Source organism: Triturus cristatus, chromosome 11, assembly GCF_964204655.1.
Source record: "Triturus cristatus chromosome 11, aTriCri1.1, whole genome shotgun sequence".
NCBI classification, from domain to species: domain Eukaryota; kingdom Metazoa; phylum Chordata; class Amphibia; order Caudata; family Salamandridae; genus Triturus; species Triturus cristatus.
Window position 1 is genome coordinate 363797312 of NC_140594.1, and position 14603 is coordinate 363811914.

Genomic DNA, 14603 nt, shown 5'->3' on the forward strand with positions numbered 1-14603 from the left:
AGAGAGGCAAAGCTCTTTATCGCCCGGATGAAGAAAAAGGAGAAAAGAGGTAGAAGAAGATCCAGGTCGAGGTCGAGGTCGGCTTCCAAGTCGACTTCGGGACATGCTTCAAAGAGCAAGAAGCATAAGAAGAAGAGGAGGCATTCGTCGCATCATAAGGCTTCGACGTCATAGTCGAAGTCGCCTGCTCGGCGTCGAAGGGAGTCAGTGTCTCCATCTCCTGTTCCGACTTCGCCTCCGGTTCCATCTTCTCCGGTGCCTTCGCCGGCTCCGGTTGAATCCCCGGTGCCGACGTCCTCTCCGGCGCCGGTACCATCTCCAGATCCTGCAAGTCCTCCGGCTCTGTCTCCGACTCCGGCCCAGGATGAGGATCGTCAGGCTCCGGGTGAGTCTGTGACGCCGCAAGTTCCACCGTCGGCGCCGGCAGGCCCGAGTCCGGTGTTACCTGACCAGTATCCGGCTTTCCCTAATCCAGGTCAAGACCCCTCGCATTATCTCAATGCAATGTACGGGGTGTTCTCACGGGCCATGTATACCTCTGGTGCACCGATGGGTCCGATGGCTTTCAATCTGGGTGTGCCGCAGGTTTACCCTCAAGCACAGTTTATGCCGTTCTTCCCAGCGACGCCGTCTTGGCAGATGCCGGCGCCGAGAACATCGACGCCGCTTCCCTCTTCGCCGGCGCCGGCTCGACCTCGTTCGACGCCGGCTGCTCCAGTTGATCCGCGTTCGACGCCACTGCCGATGCCGTCGGATTCGAACACGGCGCCGCCGACGCCGCAGGTGCGGATCCGTTCGAGAAGGGAGGCGCAGAGAGTGCTGGAGGAGAGACGCTTTCTGATGGAAGAGGCTGAAGAGGGGGAATTGGTCGAATCCGATGAGGTGTTCGACGAATTAAAGGAGGCAAGTGGTCTGGATTTGTCTCCGGAGTGGGAGATCACTCCGCCATCGGACGAACCCTCTAAAGACGCGGCACCCTATCATGCTGTAATTAGAAAGGCTGCGGAGCTGTTGGACCTTCAGTTACCATCTACTGAATTCAAGTCCAATATTTTGACTGAGGTGTTGCATTCTCCAACTGCGGTCTCAGAGCCTCTGTTGCCCTTCAATGAGGCAATTTTGGAACCTGTGCTGGATGTATGGCGCAAGCCTTTCTCAGCTCCTGCAGTCTCCAAGGTGGTTGCAAGAAGGTATAGGGTGGCTCCAGGGGATCCTGAGTTTTTATCCTCACACCCTTCACCTGAAAGCCTGGTAGTTCAGGCGGCTTGTTCTGGACGGTCGAAAGGTGCATTTCCTCACGTTCCCGGGGACAGGGAGGCAAAAAAGGTGGACCAATCGGCCAAGAAGGTTTTTTCATCAGCCAGTATGGCATTAAAATCTTCAAATGCGACTTGTTTGTTGGGGCGCTATATCCATGCGCTTATGGACTCTGCTAAAAAGTTGGAGCCAAAACTGTCAGAGGAGGATAGAGGAGGCTTCAATGAAGTGCTGTCGGATGCCCAGGCGGCTGCTCGCCAGGTTATACAGAGTGGCCTGGATACAGCAGACTCAGTTGCCAGGGTCATGGGTTCTTCAGTTGCCACCAGGAGGGGTGCATGGCTTAAGTCCTCCGAATTCTCTTCGGATGTTCAGTCAACTTTGTTGGACTTACCTTTTGATGGGTCTGGTCTGTTCGGGAAGAAGGCTGATGCTGCTCTCGAGCGCTTCAAAGAGAGTAAGGCTACGGCTAGGTCGTTGGGCCTTCAATCCCAGCCGAGAGGTACTTTCAAGAGGTACAGAGGATTTGGAAGGGCAAGTTTTCGTTCCTACAGACCAACCCAGCAGCAGCAGCAGCAAGGCTCTCTGTCCAAGGGATATAGAGGAAGACTTAGAGGTCGTTCACGTGGCCGTCAACTCTCCTCCTCCTCTTCCTCTTCCTCAGCCCCTCCCACCACCGCAAAACAGCCCTAGATTCGACATTCCGGATCATGCTGGTCCTGTGGGGGACCGGCTTACCCATTTTCTACAAGATTGGGAATCTGTAACTACAGATCTCTGGGTTCTAGATCTTGTAGAAAATGGGTACGCCCTTCCCTTTCGGGAATTCCCTCCAAATTATCCTCCTTGTCAAGGTGCTTGCTCGGAGGACCACGGTCTTCTCCTGCAGGAGGAAGTCCTGAAGTTGTTTCAGAAAGGTGCGATAGAGGTGGTCCCGTAGCAGGAGAGGGGTCAGGGATGCTACTCCCGGTATTCTCTGATCCCGAAAAAGGACGGCAGATTGCGTCCGATACTGGACCTCAGAATCCTGAACTTTTACCTGAAACACGAGAAGTTCAAGATGCTCACCCTTGCGCAAGTTCTTCAGGCGCTGAATCAGGAGGACTGGATGGTGTCGCTCGACTTGAAGGATGCGTATTTTCACATCCCCATTCTGAAGTCGCACAGGAAGTATCTCCGGTTTACGGTGGGGTCGCAACATTATCAGTTTGCGGTCCTCCCGTTTGGTCTTACTTCGGCACCTCGAGTCTTCACAAAGGTGATGGCGGTGGTGGCAGCCCATCTCAGAAGGTCGGGGATTTCGGTTTTCCCTTATTTAGACGACTGGCTGATCAAGGCGGAGTCGTCGGAGAAGGTGCTGTTCCATCTGCGGGATACAACTCGGCTGTTGTACAGATTGGGTTTTTCGATCAATGTGCCCAAATCTCACCTGGTGCCCTCTCAGCGCAACCTGTTCATAGGTGCGGTACTGGACACTACTGTGTGTCGAGCATTTCCTCCTCCTCAAAGGATTCTCGACATTCAGGAAATGATTCCTTTATTTTACAGCGGAGCGGTCGTTCCAGTTCTGAAGGTCCTTCGCCTGCTCGGTCTGTTCGCCTCCTGCATTCTGTTGGTCAACCATGCACGCTGGCACATGAGGGCGCTCCAGTGGTGCCTCCACAAGCAGTGGTATCAGCACAAGGGAGATCTCAGGGAGTCTGTGAGGATCACCAGAGAAGCTGCAGCGGATCTGTCTTGGTGGAGCGTGGAGGGCAATCTGTCTCAAGGAAAGCCCTTTCATCTACCTCCATCGGTGACCACAGTGATTACGGATGCATCCACTCTAGGGTGGGGTGCTCATCTGGGGGATCTGGAGATCAAGGGCCTTTGGTCTCCGGAAGAAAGGTTGCTGCACATCAACCTTCTAGAATTACGGGCGATACGTTTGGCGCTCAAGGCCTTCCTCCCTTCCCTTCGCGGTCAGTCTGTTCAAGTCCTGACGGACAACACTACCGCGATGTGGTATATAAACAAACAGGGAGGAGTGGGGTCTCTTTGTCTCTGCAGAGAGGCCCTGCGTCTATGGTCCTGGGCTCAGGACCATCAGATTTGTCTGATGGCAAATCATCTGGCCGGAGTTCTGAACGTGCGTGCGGACAGTCTCAGTCGGCAGTTCTCCGCCGACCACGAGTGGAGGCTTCATCCGGAGGTGGTTCGTCGCGTCTTCCGGATGTGGGGAACTCCTCGGGTGGACCTGTTCGCCACTCACGAGAATGCTCTCTGCCCGTCATTCTGCAGTCTCCAGTATCCGATGCAGGGAGCGTTAGGGGACGCGTTTCAGTTGAGTTGGGGCTCACGACTCCTTTATGCGTTTCCTCCCATACCCTTGATTCCTCGGGTTCTGAGGAAGATTCGCCAAGACCGGGCCCAAGTTATATTGATCGCCCCGGATTGGCCAAGAAGGGTGTGGTACACAGATCTTCTCCACCTCTCCTCGTGCCCTCCGCTCCGTCTCCCGCTGAGGGCAGACCTCCTCTCGCAGTCGGAGGGGCAGGTTCTACACCCCCACCTCCAGAGCTTACACCTTCATGCCTGGAGATTGAACGGGGCAACCTGAATTCTTTCTCTCTCCCACCAGATGTGGTGGATGTTATTTTATCGGCCAGGCGACACTCCACTAAATCCATATACTCCTATAGATGGTCCAAATTCGTTCTCTGGTGTGGAGAGAGGTCAGTTGATCCCTTGAAGGCTCGTTTGTCTCACATTCTGCAGTTTGCCCTTTCTCTTGCTCAGCAAGGCTTTGCTGTGGCTACAGTTAAAGGATATTTATCGGCTTTGTCGGCTTTTCTATGCCTGCCGGATCAGCCGTCCTTATTTAAATCGCCTGTTGTACTTAGGTTTCTCAAGGGCCTCACAAATAAATTTCCTCCTACTCCTTTTATTGTACCTCAATGGGACTTAAACCTTGTGCTGACTTATCTTATGGGTTCTCCCTTCGAGCCCTATAGTGTCCCTTGAGACTGTTGTCCTTTAAAACGGTTTTCCTCGTTGCTATCACCTCGGCAAGGAGAGTAAGTGAGCTTCAAGCTCTTAGGTCAAAACCCCCATTCTTGACTGTGCATGCTGAACGAATGGTGCTCCGGACCAGGGCTGCGTTTTTGCCTAAAGTGGTAACTCCCTTCCATCTGGGGCAGTCCATTACCCTTCCTACCTTTCATCCTCCCCCTCACCCTTCCAAGGAGGAGGAGAGACTTCACCGCTTGGACCCGAAGAGGGCGGTGAGCTTTTACTTGGATAGGACAAAAGACTACAGGATCGATGACCAGCTCTTTGTGGGCTTTGCTGGCTGCAGAAAGGGTCGTGCGGTGCACAAGCGCACCCTTTCAAGATGGATTGTGCTATGCATCAAGATCTGCTACTCCCTAGCTGGTAAGGAGCCTCCGGAGGGTTTGAGGGCTCATTCTACCAGGGCTAAGTCATCTACATCTGCTTTATCTAGGGGTGTTCCTGTGGAGGATATTTGTAGGGCGGCAACTTGGGCCTCCCTCCACACCTTCGCAAAACATTATTGCTTGGACACCGAGGTGAGGAGGGACGGGCATTTTGCTTGTTCCGTCCTTCAGGATTTTTTGGTATAGGGGGATGGACACCCTCCTCCGGGAGTGGGGACTGCTGTGGAATCTATTCACAAGGTGAGGAATCCACTGGCAGATGTATCCATCAGAAGAACAAGTTACTTACCTTCGGTAACGCTTTTTCTGGTGGATACAGTATCTGCCTGTGGATTCCTCACTGACCCACCCGCCTCCCCGTTGTCCATCCTTCTATACCGGTATTTCTATGCCTGTAATTCTATTGATGGGTTTTTAAATGTGTTTATCACTGTCAAAGGCATTATGTTATTTCTTGTGCTTTGTTATTTATTTTCCACACTGGGTGTGTTGATATGCATATTGTGTACTGTGTATGCTGTGTATATGTTGCTGTCAGTCCGTCCGTGTGCCTCGAAGGCACGGAAAAAAGGGGCGGAACTGACGTCATCACGCCGAGGAGGTCTTCTTATGGAGCCGGTGACGTCAGCGGAGTCGCGAGCGGAGCCGTGCCTCTGTGACGTCGTCTTCGACCTCATCGGCGTGGACTGCTACAAAAGTTTCCGAATGTTGCTGGCGCAGGGGATATTCACAAGGTGAGGAATCCACAGGCAGATACTGTATCCACCAGAAAAAGCGTTACCGAAGGTAAGTAACTTGTTCTTCTCGTTGTTTATAGCGTGTCTAGTTGCTGTTTAAATAATGTTTTATGCAGTTGATTTAGGTGTACTGTGTTTCTGTAGTAATAAATACTTTTAACGTAAAAGTGTTCATTCTTCTTATAGTATAGTGTGTGTGATACTGCGAATAACGAAATAAGGTTTGTTGCTGTTTTCACTGTGCCCTTGATCCATTTATGGGATTGGTAGTAACCCAAAAGCAATACCTCTATATCAATTACACATTGTGTAGTGTTTGTGGGACTACAATAACTTATCTTTTACATTCATCGTGGTGTATTGAACCAGATTCACCCTTGCCACTCGTGGGTGGAAAGCAACCCTTGTAGAGTTACCCAAAGTCGTAACTTACGCAACCATTGGCACCCAACATGCAACTCGTATATTATGGCTATGCCTTGAGTAGTTTATACTTATCACACACATTTGAATCATTATTCCATCGTTACGGAGACGTCCATAGTAATCATGGTTACCTCTTATAGGGCATAAGTAAGCAGCTATTTCTGTAGGCTTGTCAAGCTTGATCCATAAAAGGTTATTCCCCATTCTATGGGTTTTCTCATTTTTTGATTCCAATTATGGATTGAAGCCATTTAACATGGCAGCACTTTCATTGTAGGGGCCAATTGCAGCGAAGACGCTACTCAACACTTCAAACCTGGAGATGTCCCCATTGCGGGGGAAGAATGGGGCAGTTACTTTCGTAATAGCTGCACATCTAGCATATGCCTTTGAGACTTTTTACTCATGGGCGTAATCCAAGCCTCTTGATCCTGCCTCAGGGGGGTTTCATGAATATACGGGAGTAGATCAGTCGGCTCACTATTGGAAACTGGAATACCGGTATTCTGGTATTGGAATACAAGAATTGGAAATTCCTTTAACTTTCCAAGAACACCAAAATTGGTTTGGTGATCGTTTGCCACACATACACAGACATGTGTTTGGAGCCTCTAAGCAAAGACTGTGCTACGTGGCTAGTCTTGGCCTGCTACACTCTCGTTCCTACATACCGGAGACTTGTTCACTTTGTTCAGTGTACTTTGAGCTACAGACCAGCTGTCGTAGCAGGACCTGCAGCTCCCACACAAATACAATCAAATTGACACAATCATGGGCAAAGCAACTGCAAAGCGTGATGAAATGTTTGCTGGATTGCTAGCAAGATCAACCAGTTAGAAGCAGTGTATCCATACACTACACCCCAAGATAAACCGAGAATATTGACTATGTGTCTTCCTCTTGGGATAGTGCCTCCCATAGAGCAGTATGCATGGTACACATTCATTGGTGGTCCTCCCTTATGTACTTAAACAAGTGCAAAATGAGCCCGGAGCTACACCAGCTCTGAATTTAGTAATTAAGTTCATGGGGAACCTCCATCATTCTGGGCAACATAATGGGAGAAGCTTCTTTTCTAGATGTATGTCAGAGACCGTAAGCAGTTCCGGTTCAAGATTGTGAATGGGAACTACCAAAAACAATCACAAAAGTTTACACCACTGTAGGTAGAGATACCCTAGATACTCATTCCATTAAGCCATATTTGAAACCTAAGCATGACACCGAGGATTCCTTTAAAGAGAAATCTGCAAAGGACAGGTAGGAAAACAAAAGAGAAAGATAAAAGCGGACTGGATCACCCGCTTTTCTGGAATCCGTCAGGGGTGGTTGTAACTTAAGAGATCACCCAAAAAAAATTAAAACCTGACCAGTATTAATATTTTGATAGCTTTTCTTCACAAGCTTTTCAGTACTTCAGTACACTGAAAGTAACAAAACAGAACGGGGGAGTTGATACTAGTAACAAAGAAAAGAGGAGTACAGTAGGAAAAGTGAAGCTGGATGCGAGACTGACATCAGCATAAAGATGGAATAGAAAGGATTGGACTCTAACGCCCCTGTAAAGAAGAAGAAAGTTGCTGGACTTTCCAAAATACATGGTGAATCAACTGCAAGTTCTCATGCGATGCAGGACATGGGACAGAGTGCTCCTAGACAGAGCTGCAGAAGTCACAGTAGTACATCAGATGCTTCAGAACTTTCTGGATGCGAGTCCAATAAATGACTTCATCCAGATCAAAACTCCAGATCAACATTAAAATCCACCTGATAGAGTTTACAACCTAAAGCTACAAATTGAAGGGGCCATATCATGTATAATCAAAGCAGTCTTCTGAACTTAATTATCGTATGATTATGACATCATTCTAGCAGAAGAAGACTGGCCGCCAGCCTTCATTAGGGAAGCAGTCGAGCAGAGGAAACCATAAGGGTAGCCTTCTCTCCCATAGTACCTGAAGATATCAGTAAAATTTAAGCCAGTGAATGGGCAATGACACGCACCAGCCCTATATAGAAATTAAGCGGGAGGGGAGACGAACACTCTAGTCCACATGTTATTCCCCTACCTAGTGAACCACAACCACAGGCACAGTACCCTTTAAAACCAGAAGCAAAACGTGGTATTAAAGCAATAGTGGACCAATTGTAATATCAAGGCATAATAGCGTCTTGCCATTCACCCATGAACAGACCCCTTTTTCCCGTCTCCAATCCAGACTCTTCTTATAGAATAGTCTTAGACTATAGAAATTTGAATTCAGACAAATGAACCTATGCAGTACAAAATGCACATAGCACAGGTTTAATGGCGAACCTGGTGCCGAAAAATACAAAACAACCCTGGATGTGTCCAATGGGGTTTTCAGTCAAAATATAGCACCTGAAAGTGGGTATCTAACCGCTTTCCATTTCGATGGAATGCAGTTTTCATTCCAACGTGGGCTATAAGAATAGTCCTGGCTTGTTTTCAGTGTGAATCAATGAGATCTTACACTTGGAATCTTAGGTATTGTCATACATTGATGGTATCTACTTAATTGACAATGACTTGAATCTACACCTTAACATGGTAGACAGAGTAGTGACACATGGTTACAATATTAATTTTAAAAAGTCAAAGATCGCCTAACTGACACTGACCTTCCTTGGATATGAATTATCCAGCGAGGGCAAGGGTTTAGCTCAGGACATCTTCCAGAAGTGCACTAGCTTGCAGCCTCCTGCCACACTGAAAAAGTTGCAATATGTGTTTCTTAACAGTTTTATTTGCATCATTACGCAGAGAGGGTGAAGCCTCTGTATGACCTGCTTTCTCCCATCTTTTCTTCTAAACAGTGGCTGAGTGCACATACTGATATCCTGTGTGCTCTACAAGTAAACCTGCATGACACAAAACATTTACAAACTTGGGACAACACAACTAACCTAGTAATCAGGGTCATACCCAGTCACATTGGTTACACCGACAATGAAGGACAGACCGTCCCTATTGCGTACAAGTCTCACTTGCATTCCCTGGCTGAAGCACTATTTGCTTCTATTGAAAAAATCCTGATGACTCTACAAACAGCTATTCTAAAAAAGTGCCCATTGACACAGGGAATACAAGTCCTTGTTGTTTCTCCTTTACCAGCGCTAGAGGCTTCCACAAAGTATTCCCGATGCTCGTTACCTACTCCCAAGATGGGTACAGTGGGCCTCTTCTTCAAGTGCAGTGGATTTAAGGTGTTCAATATGATCTTTCTCTTCGTACACAAGCTTTTCTCCCATATGAACAGGAAAATGTTCCAACTCCAAACACATTATCTGTCGATACTTATCAGAGCATTTTTTACACAGATGTCTCTGTCCAACCAGCAGTAGGACCAAATGTAAGTACTCCGCAGCCTGCGCAGCAGTTCAAGGTTTAGTGAAGGACGGGGAGTTTCCCACAACGCATCCACACCAAACTCTTAGGTGATAGTACTGCACAACATGCAAAATTACATGCCCTGCATCACAGAAGATTGACTCATCAGTTCCCACACTGATTGTGTCTGACTTTCTGTGTGAAAGATTGCAATTTTAATTTGCAACATTGGCGATTGAATGGTTTCGAGAATTCAAAGGGAAAGCCTAAAAAAAATAAACAGCTTTGAGAAAAGGTAGCTGTCATACAAGACAAGCTTCCATTGGTCCATGTGAGCCGCACTTTGGGCTATCAGTGCAGTGGTTTTCACGCTAAAGGGAACTGTGCAGCTGACCAAGTGGCAAGAGCTGCAAAACAGACTGACCAAGTAGCAGTCTTAACTAGACCTCAAATGAAGATCGACACAGATATATTAACAGCCATAAATGCAAGCAAGCAAGCTAGGAAACCTCTGGCAGGTTTTTCTCCCAAATACCCCTAAACACTTAGTTCAGATAACATTCCGGTAGTCACCATACCTGGAGTGGAAGACAGAGTAATACCAAATACTCTGTCTAGATTAGACCTAATCAAAGAATCACATGAGTGGCTGGCCTCTGCACATGCATGAATAAATGCAACCGTAGCAACGTTACTGGTGGCCCAATCTCTATTAATATGCTGGGGACTATGTTAGACAATGTGATATTTGTCAGCAAATTAAACCCTCCACAGTTAAAGACCCTCGCCAGCTTCACTCATGATCTCAAATATCCCTTCTGCAGGATTTATTTGGACCACATCAGTCCCTTAAATTCTGCTAACCAATATAAATACATATTCATGTTCTCGATTCCTATGTGTTTGGCCACAGAGAAATGCAAACGCTACAGCAGTGGTAAAAGATTTGCAGTGCCTTGTGTCAATAGGGGCAGTACATTAATTTCATTAAGATAACAGTCCTGCGTTTGCCTCCAAGGCTTATAGGGATTCAATGTCTACTAATAAATAAATTTGACCGGGAAAAACGTTTAAATCTTTTACAGAGTAACCAAGAGGTCATAGACATGCTGTCAAACACAAACCACTCTGATGCCGCCATCTCAGTGCCTTGAGACCCTCTCGGGTGAGTAGCTGCCCTATACAAACTCCCGATTGATTGATCTGTGAAGAGGCATGGTGAAAACACCAACAAACCGTATTTAGTTATTCACAGTATCGCACACTGTACTAAAAAGAATTAACACTATTACTTTAAAAGTATTTATTACTACAGGAACAATCTGTTTCTGGGTACAACTAAACCAACTACACAGAATATTGTAAAAACAGCAACTAGACATGTTATAAATAACGAGACCAAGATTAACATTTCCAGCATTGTTAAAATGCCATTTAAAATGCTATCTAGACCTAACACCCTAATGCCTACCTCTATGCGCTATACTATGAGAGCATGAAACGCAGAGCAACTGGATGCCTATTCACCTGTACTCATATGTAGAAGTCACAGATTTGACCTAAGATTCAAGATTGGCAAAAAAACTACCCATGGAAAGTACTTCCTTTAGGTCTTTAGTCGACTCACAGATCTTTTTCAGAAGTTATAACAGCAGTCCCAGCATTCCTCCGCAGGAAGGAAGTGTTTATGCATATCTGGACAATTGACTGCTTGAAGTTCCCTCTCATTCCAGTTTTCTGTAGTACCTGCAGTTGACAAGAGATGCACTTTTCAGGTTTGGTTCCCACACAAAGAATTCCAACAGTCCTAAACAAGGAAATGGGAAATGTGTCTCTTATGACAAGTGCATTTCTTTGTGCCAGGAATAACTGCAAATTCAACTGCTTCAGTCGCCTCCTGTTCATCAAGTGTCATCTATTCTGTGAATTGTGACCTTGTGCATCTCTCTAGGCTAGGAAACCAGGTTACACTTGAGACTCCGGCCGGCCCTCTGTCCGTCCAACACCCTTAGGCAGCCAACTCCCCCACTGTGCGCGACTGTCTGGCATGAGTAACATACGGTTGGTCTTCCTGGTTTTGGCTGCACTCAGTTAGACATACTGACTATGCCAAAGAGTCACATATGTAAAAAGTGAGCCTATTATCAACTTTCTACAAAAATCACCAATATTTTTAATAAAATCTATATTACAGTAATTCACACAATGTACTGTTTAATAAAGTTTTAATAAAAAAATAATTCAACATGTCTGAGTCTTTCATTTAACATTGTTTTTATGATTGCATTTTGTAGGCTGAAAAATATATATTAGAAGAAAGACTAAGGCATGTTGCTGTTCTTTTAAATAAAACCAATATGTCTCTGAGTCTTTCTTTTAGCATTATTGTTTTAAAAAAAATATGATAAGTTCTTCTGTGGTTATGGATTTAATGACCCAGGTGACTTTCTATTTCTTTTTCTTTAATTGTGTTTTTAATATTGTTGGGAGGGCTGATGCACTCCCTGTAGCCCCCACAACATTAAAAATTGCTTGGTGCTACCCCTGCCTCTTCTAGGGGCACCACAAACATGAAAATATGCTTTTTTAAATGCTCTAGGGCATTTTGGGGCGCTCCTTCCTATGAGCAGTGAATAAAAATAAGTAGCCCCTACTCTCATTTATTATGCTTTGTTTTATTCACTCCCTTTTTTATTTTTTATAATCGTCACTGTGGGATGTGTTCCCCGGGGCCTTTTCAGACTTGGGAGGGGACCGTCCCGCCTTTCTAATTATGTCAGTCCCCAGGGATGGGTTCCCCAGGGCCACCCAGGGGGTCAGCCCCACCAAGCATTCAACAGCACTACTCCCCAGGCCCTGGCCCACTGGGGGGTGAGGGGGATGGGCATTTACCACATTTTTTATTACATTGTGCACAGGATTTGCAGCAAAATGTAAAAAGAAAAAGGTTTTTCTTTTTGCTTCCGGGGGTCCTTCTAGCCTGGAAGTGGAGGGCAGGGTATCCCTACCATGTCCCATTATATCTATATTCTGCATTTAATTAAGGACTTGGTACAGAGTCCTAAGATGGCTGCTGCCACATAGTTGTTGGTGGTGGCAACCAATTAGAGTCGAGATATGTGGATGTTCTGCTATATTATATATACTGAAGTGATTACACCAAATCAGGACCAAGATCTAGCTTTCTGCCAAATTTTTTGTCATACTGTCGAGCATTTTTTACGGTGTTCCTGTTTAATTTTCCTACATAAAAATGAATGGGCAAGGCCCCTGTTTGACAGATCAGCCCAAAATGTTCCAGAAAGGAGCTGAGGTGGGTGAGAATTTTTTGTGGAACGTTTTGTACAGATTTATAAAAATAAACCAAAGTTATTAGAAAAACTAAAATGTTTTTCCTATGGAGACGCAGACCTAACTATAACTACCCAGTGCCAGTCACGACTTCCACTGGGTGATTAACTAAATAAATATACATATAAGACAATATCTTAGTATTTAAAGGTGTTTATATTCATTTTCTTGTGGTAAAATTCTTATTAATTTATGTAATATATTTCTGATTGTCCAGTTTACTCCGGCAACAGCAGGTTAACCAAGTTGTAATCCATTATTGTATTTTTACCTTGAATGCACTGCCTCAGCACTGAAGGGATGGTGGTTCTCTATACTTTGTTTGTGTTTGCAAAGATACTTTCTCCCCACTCTTTGTTCTTGAAAGTTTGGATAAATTGTACTTTGATGCCAAGGACTACAGATGATTAATGAATGGAAAGTTTTCTTATCATGCAAATCTGAATCTCTGAACAGTCAAGCATTAAATGTGATGAGTCATTCTCCCTTTTATGCACCAAGTCTAAAGATGAGGAAATTACAAAGTTGAAAGAAGGAATCCAGTTGCAGAAGGCATCCATGAAAAAGCTTGCTGGAGAGTTGAAGCAAGAAGCCAAGGAAATGGTGAGTAGCAAGCCTTACCTCTGTACCACCCTTATCTCTGCTACTTTGTAAAATGATTTAATTGTATGTGGGTGTACGTGTATGTTTATGGTATTTCTATAGCACAAACCTAGCTAAAAGGCAGCAAAGCTCTATATATGGTCAAAGGAGAGGAATCTGGGATGTGGATGTTTAATGCATTTTGATGTAGTGTTCTTTAAAGAGGGGAGTCTTCAACTCTTTTATAAATTGGGACAGTCTTGATGGATACATTGATGATGTTCCAGACCCTGGGTTCATAAATGGAAAAGGCCTTCTGTTTTACTTTTCTTTTTTACACTAAGTCCGAAGTCTGATTATGTCCTGGTTACAAGTGTGCCGATAGCCACCCGAAATTGAGAACTTGTAGGGTGCTGTTCCTGATGGGCTTTGTAAATGATGCAGCTGGTTTTGAAGATGGTGCCGGCTGCCAGAGGCAGCCAACAGATTGCCATCGGAGGTGAGGGCGGGGGTGGTGATCATATTTCTATAGGCCCTGGATGAGACGTGCTGCGGAATGTTGGATGCCTCTACACTCCGACCCACCCAAATTCTCCCCCTATCTTGCAGGAAAGCATTTGTGCTTCCTCATGTTTGAGATCTTACCCATTAAAAGGGAGGAAGTGGATTGGCTCTTCACTCATACCTTCCATTGCTGAACCAGAGCACTTGATTCTTGAAATCTCAGAATATGTGGGCATTTTAATGCAATCGTTGTGGTATGCATGCTGTTAGAAAGGAATCAAGAGTGAAGCAAAACAAAATAAATGGCTTTGGTCTGCTACTGGGCCTTGAAGCTTCTTTTGAGAACTGAAAGACACACTTTTTGCTTGTATAATGCAGCTGTCCTATGTCTCTGAGATGACATGGACTTTTTCATCCCCATAGCCTATTAGAGATTTGCTCCTTAAGAGATTTAAAACTAGCCTTTCTTTGTCTGATGCACTGAAAATGTGAGCATGTGGATTTGCATGCCATTAACCTAGTATCCTGCAAGACTGCCTTTATTGTAGCAAACACATCTGATAAAAGAATTAGCAAGTTTGAGGCTCTTTGTCTCATGACTGATCTTCATTTGTTCTAGAAGCCCTTTAAGTAATTTCCATTTCTTCATTGTTTTCAAGCTCCTGCACAATGCTTACTCAGCTGAGGAAACGTTACACATCCTTAACTTTCCTAAAGCTTGAAATTCTGTCTGGAGCTGCTCTTCCTACAATCTTGTGATCAACTCTTCATGTCATGATGTACTCTCCTTCGGCAATAAGGCATCTTAAAAGTCTTATTGTGTTGGAGGCGTTCTGACTGCTCAGTAATGTTACAGTCATTCCACAAGAGTGAAAAAAGCATTGGTGAGCTTTCAAAGACACATACCCAATGTAAATGTTTATAAGGCAGCACCTGTTCCCACACGGAAATCTTTTT

The 14603-nt window shown here is 45.4% G+C and overlaps 1 protein-coding gene across 1 annotated transcript in view; it reads left to right on the forward strand.

The window, feature by feature from the left end:
- LOC146784184 (uncharacterized) overlaps positions 1–14603 on the forward strand; it is a 739190-nt gene that overhangs the window by 485678 nt on the left and 238909 nt on the right. Inside the window, exon 20 of the mRNA XM_085632912.1 lies at positions 13062–13163. Coding sequence (XP_085489038.1) covers positions 13062–13163 — 102 coding nt within the window. The remainder of the gene's footprint in view (positions 1–13061; positions 13164–14603) is intronic.